Consider the following 15,483-nt stretch of genomic DNA (forward strand, 5'->3'; position numbering starts at 1 on the left):
TCAAACTGCAATGACGTTGATGGCTACGGCCACGCTTCCGCTCTCACCGAGACTCTAACAAAGTGTATTACTTGTGTGTATGCAACTTTCTGTCTGTTCTGGAGATGACAAAATAAGGTATGATGATGGCCATCCAAAGACACGATCCAAGTAGGCAACCTACGTGCTTTACCTACCTGAGGTACATCATCTCGTTTTTCCCCATCGGCATACTATTCATGGGATGACCCGAACAGTGGCAAGGCGTGGCTGAGCACGTCACGGAGGGGGAGGGGAAGGGAGCTCTCGGACTCTTGGCGGTCGAAGCGACGACGGATTTCACAACTTTTCTTGGGATTCTTGAAGAGACGGAGGACCTTGCCTTTGTGACCTTTGAGACCGTCGGGGAGTGGCAAGGCCTCTTTTTGGCTCGTCTGATGATTTTCAAAGTGAGGCAATCATGGGGTCGATAAGGTGCCTCTGAGAAACGAAGGTCCGGCCCGTCATGTGGCGGCGGCGATCTTACTTGGTTTCATGATCATGGCAGCTGGTAGAAGGTAGAGCACACGCACATGTATACATTGAGGTTGTGTTGAGTTGGATGCTGGGATGGGATTTTATGCTATTGGAATTGATCTTCTCCTTTCTCCGTTTAGATGGTTTGGGCAGTCTATAATAGGAAGACGTCACGCTACGAAGCCTAGCTCACTTGCGAAAGAGAGTGGAATAGGCCTCCCCCCTCTTTTGCCTACAAGCTCACGGTCTCCAGGATGAGGGGGTAATGCCTGAACCGGGGATAATTCGCCGGGCGGACGAAGAGCATGCGGAGAGAATTATGATTTTTAAGGTGTTCGGGCCAAAGGATTGAGTTTACCGGCGCACTAGATTGGCAGCCGTCCCTTACGTGCATGGTGAGTTGGAGGAGGACTACACTAAGCCTCCTGTACAGGACTCAGTCTAGAGGGCGAGCGATGAGAGCAAAGATGGAGGAGGGTGTATAGCAGCGAATGCAGAGGCAGAGTCAAGCTAGAATGTGGAATCCGGGGGAAGAAGGGATCGATGATGTCGGCGACGATGCGGTGGTGAGCAGTCGGTTCATGCCATCATTGGCTCAAAGTACTGTGTTTGATTTCATCTCAAGTGTGCTTGCTTTAACAGCAAAAGTCTTGTCCTATATCATTCTGATGAAATGCTAATATTTAGAGTTTATGGTGCATGTTTTGAGATGCTTGGAGATTTTCATCCGCTCCTTGATATTTATATCTACTTTTGGGAGGGGGGGGGGGGATGTTATATGTTACTAAGTTGAGAAGCTGAGGTCTCTGACATGGTCCTTGCCAGCGTAGGAGTGAGCATGAAAGAGCATGAGATGAGGGTATGAAGAATTGAGTAAGACCTCGAGAGAAGATGTGAGGACAGGAGGGAGTGAGAATGAGAATGAGAGTGAGGAAGGGAGAGTGAGACGAAGAGTGCAAAGAAGCTTTGCCAATGTACGTGGCGGCCGAGGCTTGTGTGAAAATCGTGTGGACTTGGCACTTGGCGCTTGGCGGTGCGACGTTGACGACGACAGCTGCGGTGCTAGGAACGAGGGGAGACGACGACGTTGCGACTGAGGGAAAAAGAGGAAAACAGGCACGCGAGCACTTTCTCGATGGCGGCTAGCACAGGCTGCAGAGGAAAATTGCCAAAGGCTTGGCGATGGCTCGGCATGCGGGAAGGACCAAGGGTTAGTGTGGAAGATTCCTCGCATAGCTAGTTAATTTGCCGTACGATGGATGATTTTTTTCAATTTTTCGTCGTCGTGTTTTCGAGGTTCGTCAACGCCGTCAACGCAAGCCCCTTCATGCAGCCACAACGTGCATGGGAGGAGACTAGGCCATGCCGGAAGTGCGGGTTTGCTGGGAGTCAATAGATCTGGCACGTTTTCGTTTTAGGGACGGTGATTGGCTGGATCTGGATGACTTTTGTTTCGGCGGTTCTTGTACTTCCTTTAAGCTCGTCCATGGGCGGCAGGCGGGCAAAAGGTGGCATGCCATGAGTGGAACCTCACCTCCGTCGAGAAAAAAAAAAAAAAGGTGCCGTGTGTGGGTAGCAGCGGGGTTATTTTATGGGGAGGACGAGGAGGAATGCTGGCGAGAGATTGGTCCGACGATCCATCCGTCACCTTCTGTTCGGTCGCTTGTTGGTCACTTGTATCTTTTTTTCCTTCTTGACAGGAAGGCACGCGGAAGGGGAAGGGGAGGGGAGGAGCGGCCAGGCCAGACCAGACCAGTAGAGCAGCGGCGGAGGACTGGAGTGACAGTCTGCAGTCTGCAGCATCGTGCTCTTTCTCCTCCTTTCCCCTCCGCTCGCCTTGCTGCAGGTTGGGACATGGGGGTGTTGCTCTTTCTGCAGCCGCAATTGGCGGGGCGAGTCAGCAGGACATGGAACACCTGAGCTCTTCTGCTCAACGACAACGACTGCGACTGACTGCATGCGGTTGACCTCGGCCGGGAGAGGGAGACGACGATAGCTTACGGAGAATCATTGTTTGGGAGAGATTGGGGGGAAAGGGGATCAGTCAGGTCGAGAAGCACAAGGCGGGGGATCCAGGCATGGCAAAGATGGGAGGTTTCTAAAAGAGACTCGGTGGAAGGGGACTGCCTGTCTTGCATGTGTTGGCCCATGGAGACAGATTGTGCCTCGTGGGATTTGGAGTTTGAAAGCTGAAGCTTGAGCTCTGTTGCACACACTTACTATTACACGACCGCCTTACACTGCCTTCACAGCATTCTGGAGTTGAGGCGGAAATGGCGAATGATGGCCAGTGCTTGGAAGTAACATAAAAATAAAAAAGACTGCCCTTCAACGTGTGACTTTCGTTTTGTCTGTGACGGCCACAGTTGCAGTTCAGAGTATTTTGGATTCCTCCCCCCCGCGTGCCCTCGCACATCATCCACAGCACATGGTACGATTTTGGCCGAATTGGCAACGGGAACTGTCAAAGCTGATGGCTGCCAAGATGTGTACAAAGGTACCTTCCTCTCGTTAGGTATCGTGGTAGGTATCCGGAGTCCGTACGGAGCAAGTACATATCGGGTGAGGTGTCGTGTGAGAGAGAGCATCGGCGGTGGCAGGCTGGATCTCGGAGCGGTGGACAAGGGCAAGGTAAGGCAGGCGAGGCAGGATCTTCGGGAGCGACAACCTGGAAAGACCCAACGGGCCTAGCAGCTACTTGCTACCGCAGCTGGCTCGCATTTTACCTGCTTTCTTTCCTCTTCGGCTCTTCCTGTGCTGTACGTACTCCGCAGCCTGTGCGGCTTTGCCTCCAAGGTCCAACCAGGTGACGTAGAGCTAGTGTGCCCCGCCCGTTTTCGGGTTTGACCGCAGCTGGTCCCTGTGTCATTTTTCTGGTCTTCCCTCCAGGCTTTCCAGCTTGGTTTTTCTTATCAATCTTTTTTTTTTTTCTTAGCTGGTGCTCACTCAATCCCGCTAGTCCAAAACCAAATAAAGATGGGAAAATAATAACAACAAACCACACACTCTGGCTCTGAACCCAAAGCTCAAACTCGGCTTGTCTTGCCTTGCACAAATACCTACCCGTACACAATATACACAGACACGCCTCTTCAATGGCCACCCGTGTCGCCTCTTACCTCATCACACTCCTCTTCTGGCCCTGACGTCCTGGGGGTTATGGGTCTTCCCACACTTATTCACCTTGATCACAAGGCGAGGTATCCGTACACCGTAGCCGTACACGGTACAATGAGAAGAAAGTGGAGGGAAGCTGCCATGAGTACGTCCGAGGTCGCGGCGAACTCTGAGAGGAAGCATGAGCAACCCAAAGGGTCCTCCTACATTCACTCACTGCATACCTTCTTGAATGTGACCATGGACGCTGCCGATGCTACGAAAAGTCAACATCTTCCCAGGTACTCACTCATACGCAGTGTACCAAGGTCATAGCAGATGCCTCCCGACACGGGACATTCCTCTTCATTCTCCATGCCATGCCATCCCATGCCATCCCATCCCATCCCATGCTCTGGTCCATGGATCCCAGCCCAACCCCCAGTGGGGTGTAAGTGGGCAGATTGGCCACACCCCACCACAGTTCCAAGCCCGTCTTCCTCTTCCGCCCCTCGATTCTCAAGTCTCTTGAGTCTGCAGTGCTGCACATCGTACCCCTGGCCCGCTGGGGTTTATTCGGTCTGTCCACCCAAATCACCCGGTTGGACGCGCTTACAGCAAGTTTGGCAATTGGCTTTTTCATTACTGTTATCGCTTTGTATCTTGTTCCATCAGGAAGCCCAGTCCCGCAGTAAGAGGCCAGAAGCCGCAGCAGCAGCAAAGCACCCCATCTTTCAATCTCTGACCCTTAGCTCCTCTTTGCCCGTCCGTTACCCAACCTAGGAAAAGATTCGAGACTACCCTGGCGACGCGGTACATGTACTTTGTACACCACCTATAGTATCCGTATACCTGATGGTCGTCGACCTACCCAACTCAAGGGGTCCTTTCGGCACATCAGAGAACCGTTGACCCGCCGGTGAAGCAGCCACGGGATCCAATTCTCGACGGAGACTGGTCCAGAGTCCAAAGACTCGAACGGCTCCTCGGGGTTCGGCCGATTCCACATCCAGGACATCTTGTCACTGAGGCAAGACATCTGCCCCGACCAAGCCCTCCACCATCCCGGGATCAACTTTGCTTATATCTGCTCCCGTCCCTCTCGGGCCCATCATCATTGTGCTCCCTTTCTCTCTTCCCGCCGTGGCCATCATCAACCCTCCTCTCCCCCTCCATCCTTTGCCTGCTTTCCTCAAGGTAAAGCAAGGAACCTCTTGCACCAGTGAACCTTGTCCGTGGGTTACCGTCCCATCCCATCAAGGTTTTGCTTTGGTCTCCCCGCAAACCCCCTACGAGACACATCTAAATACCACAGCCACCCGCCCTCTTCACAGCGGCGCGTGAGCTAGTCTCCCTCGTCACTAAACACTTCCTTCTCGCAACCCCAGGAAGTGTCTCGGACACCTCACAGTCTTTATTCACAATGGCGACTCATCACCAACGCCATTCCGCCCCCATTGGCGTGATTCCCGTGCCTCACGGTCCCGAGACGGGCCAGGAGCATGAGGATTACCCCCGGGAACACACCACGGCGCATGAGCGCGAGATCTTCGGTCACGTCACGCGTCCCGACGATTCATACACCACCGACGGTGTCTACTGGGCCGATTTGCCCTGGTGGAAGCGCGTCAACTTCGTCAACAAGGTCGATCGCGATGAGGCCGCCAAGGAGCTCAGGGCCACCGGCGAGATGATGAAGAAGGACCCCCTCTCTCCTCTCACCTGGTACTTCCGCAACGCTGTTCTTCCCGGTGCCGGTCTCGGTCTCGAGGGTTACGTTCTGTTCTCCATTGGTAACTTGGAGCCTCTTTTCGCTGCCGTCTGGCCTGAGTGCTGGGGCAAGGGACACGCCGTTTGCACGCAGAACTGGGTCGCCTCTGTCACATATCTCGAGATTGTTGGCATCATGATTGGTCAGGCCGCTGTTGGTGTAAGTTCATGAACCTGCGCCTTTGAAAAAAGAAAAACCAATTCTAACAGAATTTCAGGTCATTGGTGATTGGATTGGCCGTCGTTGGGGTCTCATCCAGGATGCGGCCATCATGTTTGTCGGTCTGCTACTTTTGACCGGCTGCTGGGCCAGCTCTCTCCAGGGCTGGGTCATTTTCTACGCCTGGTCTCTCTTCTTCTACGGTTTCGGTGTTGGAGGTGAATACCCCATCACTGCTACGTCGTCCATGGAGAACTCCGTCACCGCCGGCCGTCTGTCTACTCGCGAAGATCGTCTTCACCGCGGCCGTAAGGTCACCATGGCTTTCCTCATGCAGGGATGGGGTCAGCTCATCAACCAGGTCGTTCTCATTGTCCTTCTCGTCATCTTCAACCGCGGATACGGCAACGGCCCGTACACCCAGTCCGCCGCTCAGTACACTTTCCGCCTCTCTTTCGCTCTCCCCGCCATCGGTACTTTGTGGCTCGTCTACTACCGTACCTGGAAGATGCCGCGCGCAAACCAACAGCTTGCGCTGGCTAAGAAGAAGCAGGGTGTCACCGGCTACGACGTGAACGCTCTGAAATACTGCTTCCAGCATTTTGGTGGTCGCCTCTTGGCTACTGCTGGTACTTGGTTCTGCAATGACGTTTTCTTCTACGGCAACAAGCTTTTCCAGGGCCAGTTCATCTCGGTCATCTCCAGCAACCCCGATTCCCTCCTGACAAAGTGGACGTGGAGTCTGATCAACGTCGTCGTCTCCCTTGCCGGTTACTATCTCGCCTCCCTGTTCATCGACAACAAGCTTTACGGCCGTAAGATGATGCAGCAGGTTGGCTTCTTCATGTGCTTCGTCATGTTCGTCATTCCGGCCTTCAACTTCGAATACTACACCAGCCCGGCTGGCGTTCACGCCTTCCAGGCCATGTACTTCCTCAGCTCTTTCTTCAACCAGTTCGGACCCAACTCGGTTACCTTCCTCGTCGCCGGTGAGGTTTTCCCTACCCCTATCCGCGCCACCGCCCATGGCTTTTCCGCCTGTATCGGCAAGGCCGGAGCTCTCCTCGCCTCCGTCTTGTACAACTACATCGACACTCAGACCAAGTTCTACGTTGTTCCTTGGTTCGGTCTCGCCGGCATGGTCCTCACCTACTTCTTCCTGCCCGACACCACCGGTCTCGATCTCAAGGAGCAGGAGCGTCGCTGGACGTACATCCGCAGCGGAAAGGAGGCCGAGTACCACGGTGTCGCCGTTCACCCCACCCATCTCAGTGTCTGGGAGCGCCTCCGCGGCGTCGGCAAATACTACGACGCCGAGAAGGATCACAAGGCTCAGATCGAGGACATGCGCAAGGAGTGGGAAGAGAGACAGGCGATGCAGGGCGAGAAGGAGCCCGAGGTCTGGGAAGACCCCGAGCTCTTCTCCGAGGCTATGCACGGCTACTTCAAGGAGCAGCACAAGGGCAAGTCTCAGGGTGGTGTAATGCACGACGCCGATGTGTCCGAGTCCTCGTCGGCACGGGAGAAGGAGGCGGGTGACGAGATCCAGCCCAGCCCAATGCTGGGAGCGAGGCAAGATCGCACTGATCTCGACGAGAAGAGAGGTTAATCGTGCATGAAGTGGTGTTTGCATTATACACATAATGAGGAGTATTAAAAATGGGCTTTGGAGTTTACAACCATGGGCGGACTACTTGCATTGGAACTGGGGCTTTGGGTAGAAGCATACTCAGCATGGCGTATAAGACGCCCGAATATATTCTTAACGTATTATGACTACCATACTTGTTGTCCTTCTTCTTGGTGACTTTTGTTTTGATACCTGCCGGATTCGATATCTGCTAAACAGCCTTGCTGGACACGTACCGGTGGAATAGGGGATATCCGGTGACCTGGGTAGATGGACATCGGCATCTCGTCCCTGGGGGGTTAAGGAAGCTTAGCATCGAGACTCACAATCTAAGTAAATTGCGCCAAAAGCTTGATTGTCTGCTGGAGTGGGTACCTATATAACACCAAGCCAGCTACGAAGGTTACGCGACGGCCTCGGCGATCCCGGCAGACGGCAGACGGCAGACGGCAGATGGCAGACGGCAGATGGCAGACGGCAGATGGCAGACGGCAGGTGTGTGTCGTGCCAGCGTATGGTGCTCAAGGTATGGACCACGTGAAAGGCTGGCAGGGCTCCGAGTCGTTGTCATTATGCATGCAAGCACCTGCATGATGAGAGTGCAAGTTCTCTGCCATGGAGGTGTACTTGAGGCATACGAGTGCGTTCATCCTCGGCGGGCCTTTCTTTTGTTTTCAGAGACCTGAAAGTTTCTTAGTAGGTTGACAACCTTGTCAGAATTCATAGAGAACCTTTTGTAACGGAACAGAACGTATGAAATGAAGGTTAAAGCCTAGTGCTTGGGATAGGTCGGAATGGATGGGGTCTTGGAATTAGCAGGACGTTGGGGATGAGTGAAGTTTGAGATAGGTAGGATGTGGGACGGATATATCTCCCTTTCGACTTCACGATCCTCTGGGAATACGTGACAGGTAGTGGGGAAGAGGTGTGAACGACGAAGTAGTTCTAAGTATCATGCTTAATGACGTTTGTCGATGAGGGATGTTGATGAATGAAATCATGGAGCAGTCGCGTCGACATCTCATTTGAGCATTTTTGCCCAACATGTATGTCAATGTAGGCATAATGGTGCCGTTGCGGACAGATCGGTATCGAGCATTGAGGATTATTTTATGTCTGCCGTCTTTCTCATTCATGATAGATAGGGCGCGAATCGGTCCTCGATAGAAATAGCACAATTGGAATATTGAAAGAATACAAACATTCTCTGTGGTTCTGCAACTTGACTGGCCAAGACGCATTTTCCTTCGTAGCCAGATGTACGGATTGAATAATTCCAAGACCGCAAAGGCTCACTTACAATGGCTGAAAGCATCATAGATACCATCATCTTAGAGCAAGAGTCCAAAAGCCTAGGGATATTGACCTTGGTAGCTCGGAGCTTTCTACCATTGCTGGCTCTACCTACCAAATCTCATACTTGTACCTCAGAGCTGCCTCGTCTGCAACGAATTTCGTATGTGTACGGTTCTTTGGGTCTGCTGTGGCAGCTCCTGAGTCAAACTTTTTCCTACTGATCTCTGGAGACGGGTCCGTTGTACCAAGATTTCATAAAAGGGACCTAAGGACGGATAGGCAAATATGTGTAGGCTTACTTCTTCGAGTTACACGCGTACAATTTGTTAGAGGTCTTGACCAGCGAGATGACCATCATATCTAAGCATTCTCAAGCCCGATACAGATAAGTTAACTAAATTCTTAGCTGTGGCGGCCCATTTTCTCTCAACATCTTTCTGATATTCTTCGCCGTCATACCAGCCAGCGGATGAGGCTCCATATCCGGATCTTGGTCGGCCTTGACACTAAACTCAGCACCACCATCCACCGCCGCCGCCTGTGCAGGCAAAACGGGCAGATGCGTATGCGGATCATACACGGCGCCCTTGGGAACAACCTTTGTCTGCACCGTCGCGGACCCTTCTCTGAAGGTACTCTCCGGCGGGCCCTGCGTGATCAAGTTCTTCCCAAACACCATCGGCGTCGTCCCCGACGCGATGTCCACCCCCTTGATCGTCCGCTCCTGGATCCTCAGCGCCGCCTCGGGCTGGTTAAAGGCAGAAAGGTGACCCGCGAAGAAGAGCCGCGTGAAGGAGAAATTGTCGGCCTGCTTCACCTCCCCGGGTACCTGCCCGTCCGTGTTGGCAGACATGTTGACGAACCCGGCGCTCGCCCAGTTCGCCGTGCCCAGCTGCGCCGCGACGATCTGTGCACCAATCATGTTGCTGTCGTAGTCGGCGTCGCCGGTGAAGAGGGAGACGGTGATGCCCTGCTGGACGAGGTTCTTGAGCGACTGCGTGACCAGCGCCCCCGTACGGCTGTCGTCGCCCGTGGACCCGAAGGCGATGGCGGTCTGCACCGACGCCTGGGTGAAGTTGTTGGACGCCCCAATGGCGGCTTGCACGTCGGCCCTGTTGAGGTAGCTCACGAACGTGGCCGAGGGGTAGGGTTCCGGAAGGAGGAGGCGGATGTCGTTCTCGGCGCGGCCGGCGTTGACGTCCCAAAAGTCTTCCACGTTCTTGACGCAAAAGGCGTCGGCCTCGGCGCAGAGCTTGTCGGTCGGCTGGGCGTTGCAGGCGTTTTGACGGTCCTGGCAGCCGCCCTGGCCAAACATGTTGGTGAAGAGCTGCTTCTGCTGGGTGTCGTTGAAGGGTTTCACGTCGTAGGGGTTACCCGGGGAGACGGAGTAGTTGAAATAGGCGCCGAACTGCACGCGGGTGTCCATGAAGCCGTCCTCGATGGAGATGGACTTGAGGGGCACCTGGACGGTGCCGGGGGCTTTCGCCTTGTTCTGCTGGGTGATGAAGTCGGCGAAGACCGGCACGTAGTGGCCGCCGTACGACTGACCGTTGATGTGTACGCCGTTGGCCGCGTACTGCGGGAAGGCGCCCATGATCCCCTGCATCACCTGGTAAAAGACTTTCGCAGCGTCGGCCGTCGAGTTGGGCGTCAGGGAGACGTCCATGGAGGAGTAGGTCCCGCACATGGGGTCCGCGGATGTGCACTGCTGGGGCACGATCTCGGCCGTCTTCGGGTTGACGGTGCCGTTGACCAGGTTGGTGAAGGAGAAGCCGACGGTCGCGGGCTGGTCGACGAAGAGCAGGTTGCTCACCGTCGACCACGAGTTCGGGTTGTTGACCACTTTGCCCTTGGCGTCGATGGAGCAAGGGCCGATCTCGGTGAAGAGGCCGTTCATGGAGGACGCTCCCGGCCCGCCGTCGAGTCTGACGGTCAAGGGAGCTGCGGCGGCATTCTGTCGTGCTTCAAACATGTAAAAGTACATGTGCTGCGTTGGGCTGACGTCCACGTAGCCGGCGAAGCTCTTCACGTTGGGGTTCGTCTCGCAGATGCCGTTCGGCACCTCTTTAAATCGGACATTAACGCCTCCGGCCCCCTTGACCGTCTTGAGATCCGTAGGCTGCGCAACGAACTGCGCAGAAGTCAAAGATGAAAAGAAGGCAACGGCGCAAATGAGAGTAGCCCGCATAGTCGTGATGTTTCGCTGCCGCGTCTAGCGGACAGATCTACGTTGGTGGCTACCGTTGGAACAGTATGAACGAGCGGATAGTGTCGATCCAGATCGACCTAAATTAACCAAACGAACGAAGCCTGCGTATACATACGAGTTGTGCCCTCGCTATCGGTAAAGAGCCATACCTTAGTGCCTTTAACGTTCCATCCAGCTGTTTGAAGGAGTGTCTAGTTTCCTCACTGATCACGAAATGGCATCGTCTCAGGGCGTATAAGCGTGGGTAATGCTGGGTCGTCTCCCAAACATGCTAGGTAGGAAAGCTTATTTGTCACTTGGGACACGGACTGTCGAGTTAAAACGCCGTGGATGCCACGGATTTGTTGTCCGTACCACTCAGGGTTCAAGATCAGACAAGGCTCATCCATCTCCAAGTCGGTTGGCTCGGCTAAGAGGGAGCCAGACGCTAGGTAAATTGAAGGTGCTGGCCGTCTCAAATCATGTTGGTGGCTGACAATTGAGCACGGGCAACGTAGTATATGACCCGACTTGCTTGATTTGCCGTATATTGAGGAGAGGAATGAAGATGGCTGTGTAGTGCGTACGAATGTCAGCCTTGGGAAAGCTAGCCACGGGTTTCATGGATCTCATGTTGTTTTTGAGAGTGATGATAATTGTACAAGTCGCCGTGGCTGGGCCTTGTAAAGGATGAGGCCATTGATGTATCAGTTCAGCCTATGTGAAGGGACGTGCTAAGCATTTTCAACAACAACAAAAAGTTGATTACTAGTGAAATGCCGAAGACCGGTGGTCAAGTTATATAACCGCATTGAGTTCTTTCAACTGCCAGCTCGTAAGTTTTTGCCAAGGAGAACAACAGGCGAGCACTTCGACTGAACGCGCGATAAGCTCATGCGTCCCGAAAGCTGAAGGACTGGGATCCCCCTCGGAACTTCCGACTTCCGACATCAGCCGCAAGAGCCAACAAGAAACGCCCGCAAAGTCTCATGTTCCCCATTGAGGTGATGATGCTTATATGTCTACCTCGTCTCCACATCGAAAGAAGTGCGTGGGTCGTATCGAATTGTAAAGAGTTCCACCTGGCTATATTTTCTTCAAGCACGACTAACGGCCTCCATGCTTAGTAATACGTGCTACGTGCCTCCTAAACACACACATCACTTAGCGTCGACTGCCGGAGAAGAACATTATTGATTTGAGCTAACGAAATGATCCGATAGTAAAGAGACTTGGATGTTCCGCTGATCGGACGAAGGAACGCGCGATAGATGAATTAGAACATCGGAATCACGAGGAATGCATTGGACGCTGGCATATGTAATCAAGTCAGTGTCTCTGAGTGGATAGCGGCATCGCCCGTTATAGAAAGTGGGGGAGGGGATTGTGCTTGGAGGGGTCACTCTAGATTAGACGTCCATAGCTTCCGAGAGCTTTCAATGACTTCTCATCTTAGCTCAACTCACTCATCCAATTCATCACCACTACTTCTCATTCACGTAACCTGATAACCCACTACTCATCGAGTATCAGACTATCATCACTGGACTGGATACATCCGAAAACGCAACCATGTTCACCGGCATCGTCGAAGAAATCGGAGGTCCGGACCCCTCATCTCTCACCCTTGACTCACCCCTCATCACACATCAAACTTGGAATGCCCTCAACTAACATCCCACCCTCAGTCGTCTCCGAGCTCAACCCCAACGACGAGATAGGAGGCACCTCCCTCACAATCACTCTGCTAGAGTCCTCCACCCTCCTCTCAGACTGCCACCTCGGCGACTCAATCGCCATCAACGGCGTCTGCCTCACCGTCACGTCCTTTGAAGCCTCCGGCCCCCCTTCCTTCAAGGTCGGCGTCGCCCCCGAGACCCTGCGCATCACCAACCTCGGGTCCCTGGTCAAGGACTCGCGCACCAACCTCGAGCGCGCCGTCCGCGCCGACACCCGCATGGGCGGCCACTTCGTCCAGGGCCACGTCGACACCACGGCCACCATCCTGGCCGTCACCCCTGACGGCAACGCCCTCACCTTCCGCTTCGCGCCGCGGGACAAGGCCGTCCTGCGCTACATCATCTACAAGGGCTACGTCGCGCTCGACGGCACGAGCCTGACCGTGACGCAGGTCAATGACGAGGAGGGCTGGTGGGAGGTCATGCTGATCAGCTACACGCAGGAAAAGGTCGTTGTCGCGAGCAAGAAGCCCGGTGACACTGTCAACATTGAGGTGGACATGATGGCAAAGTATGCTGAGAAGAGCCTCGCGGGGTACCTCGGCGGTGCCGGCAGTGCTCCGTTGGAGAGAATGGTTGAGCGGATCGTAGCTCAGGGACTTGGTGGCAGGTCTTGAGGAGAGAGTACATGTGCCGAAAAGAAAACGTCATTCCTACTTATCTAACGAGCTTCTTTTATACAGCTACTTCATTCAAGCAGTGGGTTTAAAATGAGTTCATTTGTACAAGCCGCCATGCGACATATACAACTGGGGAACCGGTGCGTGATATCCCCGCGTCCCAACCAGCTTCGATACAAGGGGAAAAACAAATAGTCAATCGGAATCAATCGAGTGACTGTATTCAGGACCAATGACGAAGAAAAATTAAACGAACTCGTATAAAATTACAAAAGCTCAGCCCCACTCACGGGGGGCCTACGAAATCCCAGGAGACTCTGACCAGCCTCAGGTATAGTGATGCTAGGATTTTCACGAGACCCGAACTCGTGACCTATGGGTGCGCGGCAGTTCAAACGAGCACATTCCCCGCCACGCCATAGGCCTTGGTGAAGGAATAATATCTTTTGTGTTATTATAGAGGGCGGGTGGTGAATGTCAACCCAGATAGGTGGGCGAGTCTAGGCATTGTTTCCCGTATATTCACAATAGGGGGATTCTAACAATCATCAAGCATCGCCCCAGACCTCGGCTAGCCGTTGACTGACGGCCTTGGCAATCTTCTTGCGCCCTACAAGATTGGGCAGACCGCTGATAACCATCTCCCGTTTCCTCTTTAGCCCTTGCTCGCCTGAGCCGCACTCCTGAAACGCCTTGATGAAATCATGTGGTGTCTTCCACCGCTTCTGAATCTCCAAAGCCTTCTCTCCCGTAATGCCCCTAGTCGTCATGAGCATTTTAAGGTAAACATCTCGTAAGGTCATCATGTCCGACTTGGACGCCAACGACGCAAAGGCCGCGTATGTAATGTAGTAATTCGTCGTAGGCTCTTTCTTCCGAAGATGTTCTAGCAACGGCAAGTAGTTCTGTGCTGTCAAGGCCGGTGTCGGAATGACCAGAAGAGGCTTGCATTCGTACATCTTCTTGAGCATGAATGTCATCCGCGCAAGGTACCGGATCGTGTCGTCCATCTTCTGAGTCTTCTTCAAAAAGTAGCCATTAACTACTTGTGTAGACGCAGTGGCGGATCGAACCATTTCCTCAATCTTAGAAAAATACGCCGAGTCCAAGGCAATTTCCTCGACTATGTAGACAACGTGTTTGACTCCAGATTTGCGAAGTCGGAATTTCTGCTCATGAAAACGGCCATCCTTGATACTGCTAACAAGGTCGTCTAGTCGCTTGCGCTCAACAATCCAATCCAGCACAACCTCATCTCCCTCTGCGCCGAAGCGGGATAGGGCGTTGGGATCGTGGCATTTGGCGATCCATTGTGCATCACCGACGTCCAGAGCTCGCATTATAGGTTTTACGCCCTTTTTGGTGAGCTCGTCTTGCATGTAGTCGCGATCCTTGACTGCTCGAACTTCGCGGATGTCAAGGGCGAGATGAACGGTAAATGAACCGGGTGCCAGCCGAATCGGGACGAAGTTTGGTAACGATGCCTCATCCGAGACCACTGGTCCATTCGCGACAACGCCTTCGTATTCTGATGTCGTTCTCGGCCGCTCCGCTGGCTCGACAGATGGCGAAGCTTCTCTATCCAACGGTATGGAGGTCAGATCAACCCCACTGGCAGGTCCGGCATGCGTACTAGGGCCTGCGGTAGCATGGCCGGCTGCGCCGCTCGCTTCTGCGGTCTTTTTGATGCGTTCAGCAACTTCCCATCCCTCATCGGTAAGAGAGTACCGCCTCTGTGGGCGGCCTTTCTCGCAAACAAGATCCTTTTCGATGAGCGTCTTCATCGAGTTCCATGCCGTGTAGTACTTGCCAGGGTCACTGGGTGCAGAGAAGGATGCGTCGCAGTGTTCCTGAGCCAACTCTATGAGGCTGGCTTTGGTTATCCCAGATTGTACACCCTTATCCAGTGTGGAGAGTGATAGCAAGAGAGCGTAGGCGCCTGAGCGATATGTCGGAACGTAAGGCTTTACCTTGCGTGCTTTCTTGGGTGGAGGGTGCTGGTCATCATCAGCAGCGCCTCCGAGGGATGTGCGGTCTTCCTTGGACAGCCGTGGATTCTTAGGCATGGGCAGACCGTTTGACTGGCAATGCTCCTTTAGCTTATCAGTCAGACGTGAAGAGAGCTTGTCTCCGAAGCCCTTGAGCTGGGTGAGCTGACGTGGATGCTGAAAGGTGATGGGGCATGCCTTGAGAGACTCATAGGCATTTCGATAGGTGGAGGTGCTCTTCATGTTCCGTTCTCTCGCAGTATCCAGCCACTCCTTGACCCAATCAAGGAGCAGGGGATTGGCGTATTGCTCGTGTTCGCCAGCCATAATGCTGCTGTGATGTTGGAGTTTCCTTGCGGCGTCGGTACGTCAAAGATCATTGCCAAGAACTGGACAACAAAAAGAGCATCTCTGCCGGTGTGTATGCAGCCAGGCTGAGAAATTTGATTTCCAAAACAAACAAATCGCCCCAAGATGCAGTTGTCTACCAGGATGCCGAGC

At 53.6% G+C, this 15,483-nt stretch overlaps 5 protein-coding genes across 5 annotated transcripts; 2 read left to right on the plus strand and 3 right to left on the minus strand.

Annotated features, from left to right (window-relative positions):
• Nucleotides 1-3,901: 3,901 nt before the first annotated feature.
• Nucleotides 3,902-4,234, minus strand: CTAM01_06658 (uncharacterized protein; the record flags this gene model as incomplete). Its single annotated transcript, XM_060522685.1, has 1 exon — nt 3,902-4,234. The coding sequence occupies one exon, from the start codon at nt 4,232-4,234 to the stop codon at nt 3,902-3,904; it is 333 nt and encodes a 110-aa protein (XP_060382530.1).
• Nucleotides 4,235-5,014: 780 nt separating this feature from the next.
• Nucleotides 5,015-7,130, plus strand: CTAM01_06659 (uncharacterized protein; the record flags this gene model as incomplete). Its single annotated transcript, XM_060522686.1, has 2 exons — nt 5,015-5,521; nt 5,580-7,130. 2 exons carry the CDS (start codon nt 5,015-5,017, stop codon nt 7,128-7,130), a joined length of 2,058 nt encoding a protein of 685 aa, XP_060382531.1.
• A 1,711-nt stretch (nt 7,131-8,841) lies between these two features.
• CTAM01_06660 (carboxypeptidase S1) lies at nt 8,842-10,635 on the minus strand (the record flags this gene model as incomplete). The annotated part of the gene is made up of 1 exon (XM_060522687.1): nt 8,842-10,635. The coding sequence occupies one exon, from the start codon at nt 10,633-10,635 to the stop codon at nt 8,842-8,844; it is 1,794 nt and encodes a 597-aa protein (XP_060382532.1).
• Nucleotides 10,636-12,207: 1,572 nt separating this feature from the next.
• CTAM01_06661 (riboflavin synthase) lies at nt 12,208-12,991 on the plus strand (the record flags this gene model as incomplete). The annotated part of the gene is made up of 2 exons (XM_060522688.1): nt 12,208-12,238; nt 12,324-12,991. The coding sequence occupies 2 exons, from the start codon at nt 12,208-12,210 to the stop codon at nt 12,989-12,991; spliced, it is 699 nt and encodes a 232-aa protein (XP_060382533.1).
• A 551-nt stretch (nt 12,992-13,542) lies between these two features.
• On the minus strand, nt 13,543-15,309 carry CTAM01_06662 (crossover junction endonuclease MUS81; the record flags this gene model as incomplete). Its single annotated transcript, XM_060522689.1, has 1 exon — nt 13,543-15,309. The coding sequence occupies one exon, from the start codon at nt 15,307-15,309 to the stop codon at nt 13,543-13,545; it is 1,767 nt and encodes a 588-aa protein (XP_060382534.1).
• Nucleotides 15,310-15,483: the final 174 nt, after the last annotated feature.

This window comes from Colletotrichum tamarilloi, assembly GCF_030869305.1.
Source record: "Colletotrichum tamarilloi strain Tom-12 chromosome Unknown Scaffold_19.1, whole genome shotgun sequence".
Taxonomy (NCBI): domain Eukaryota; kingdom Fungi; phylum Ascomycota; class Sordariomycetes; order Glomerellales; family Glomerellaceae; genus Colletotrichum; species Colletotrichum tamarilloi.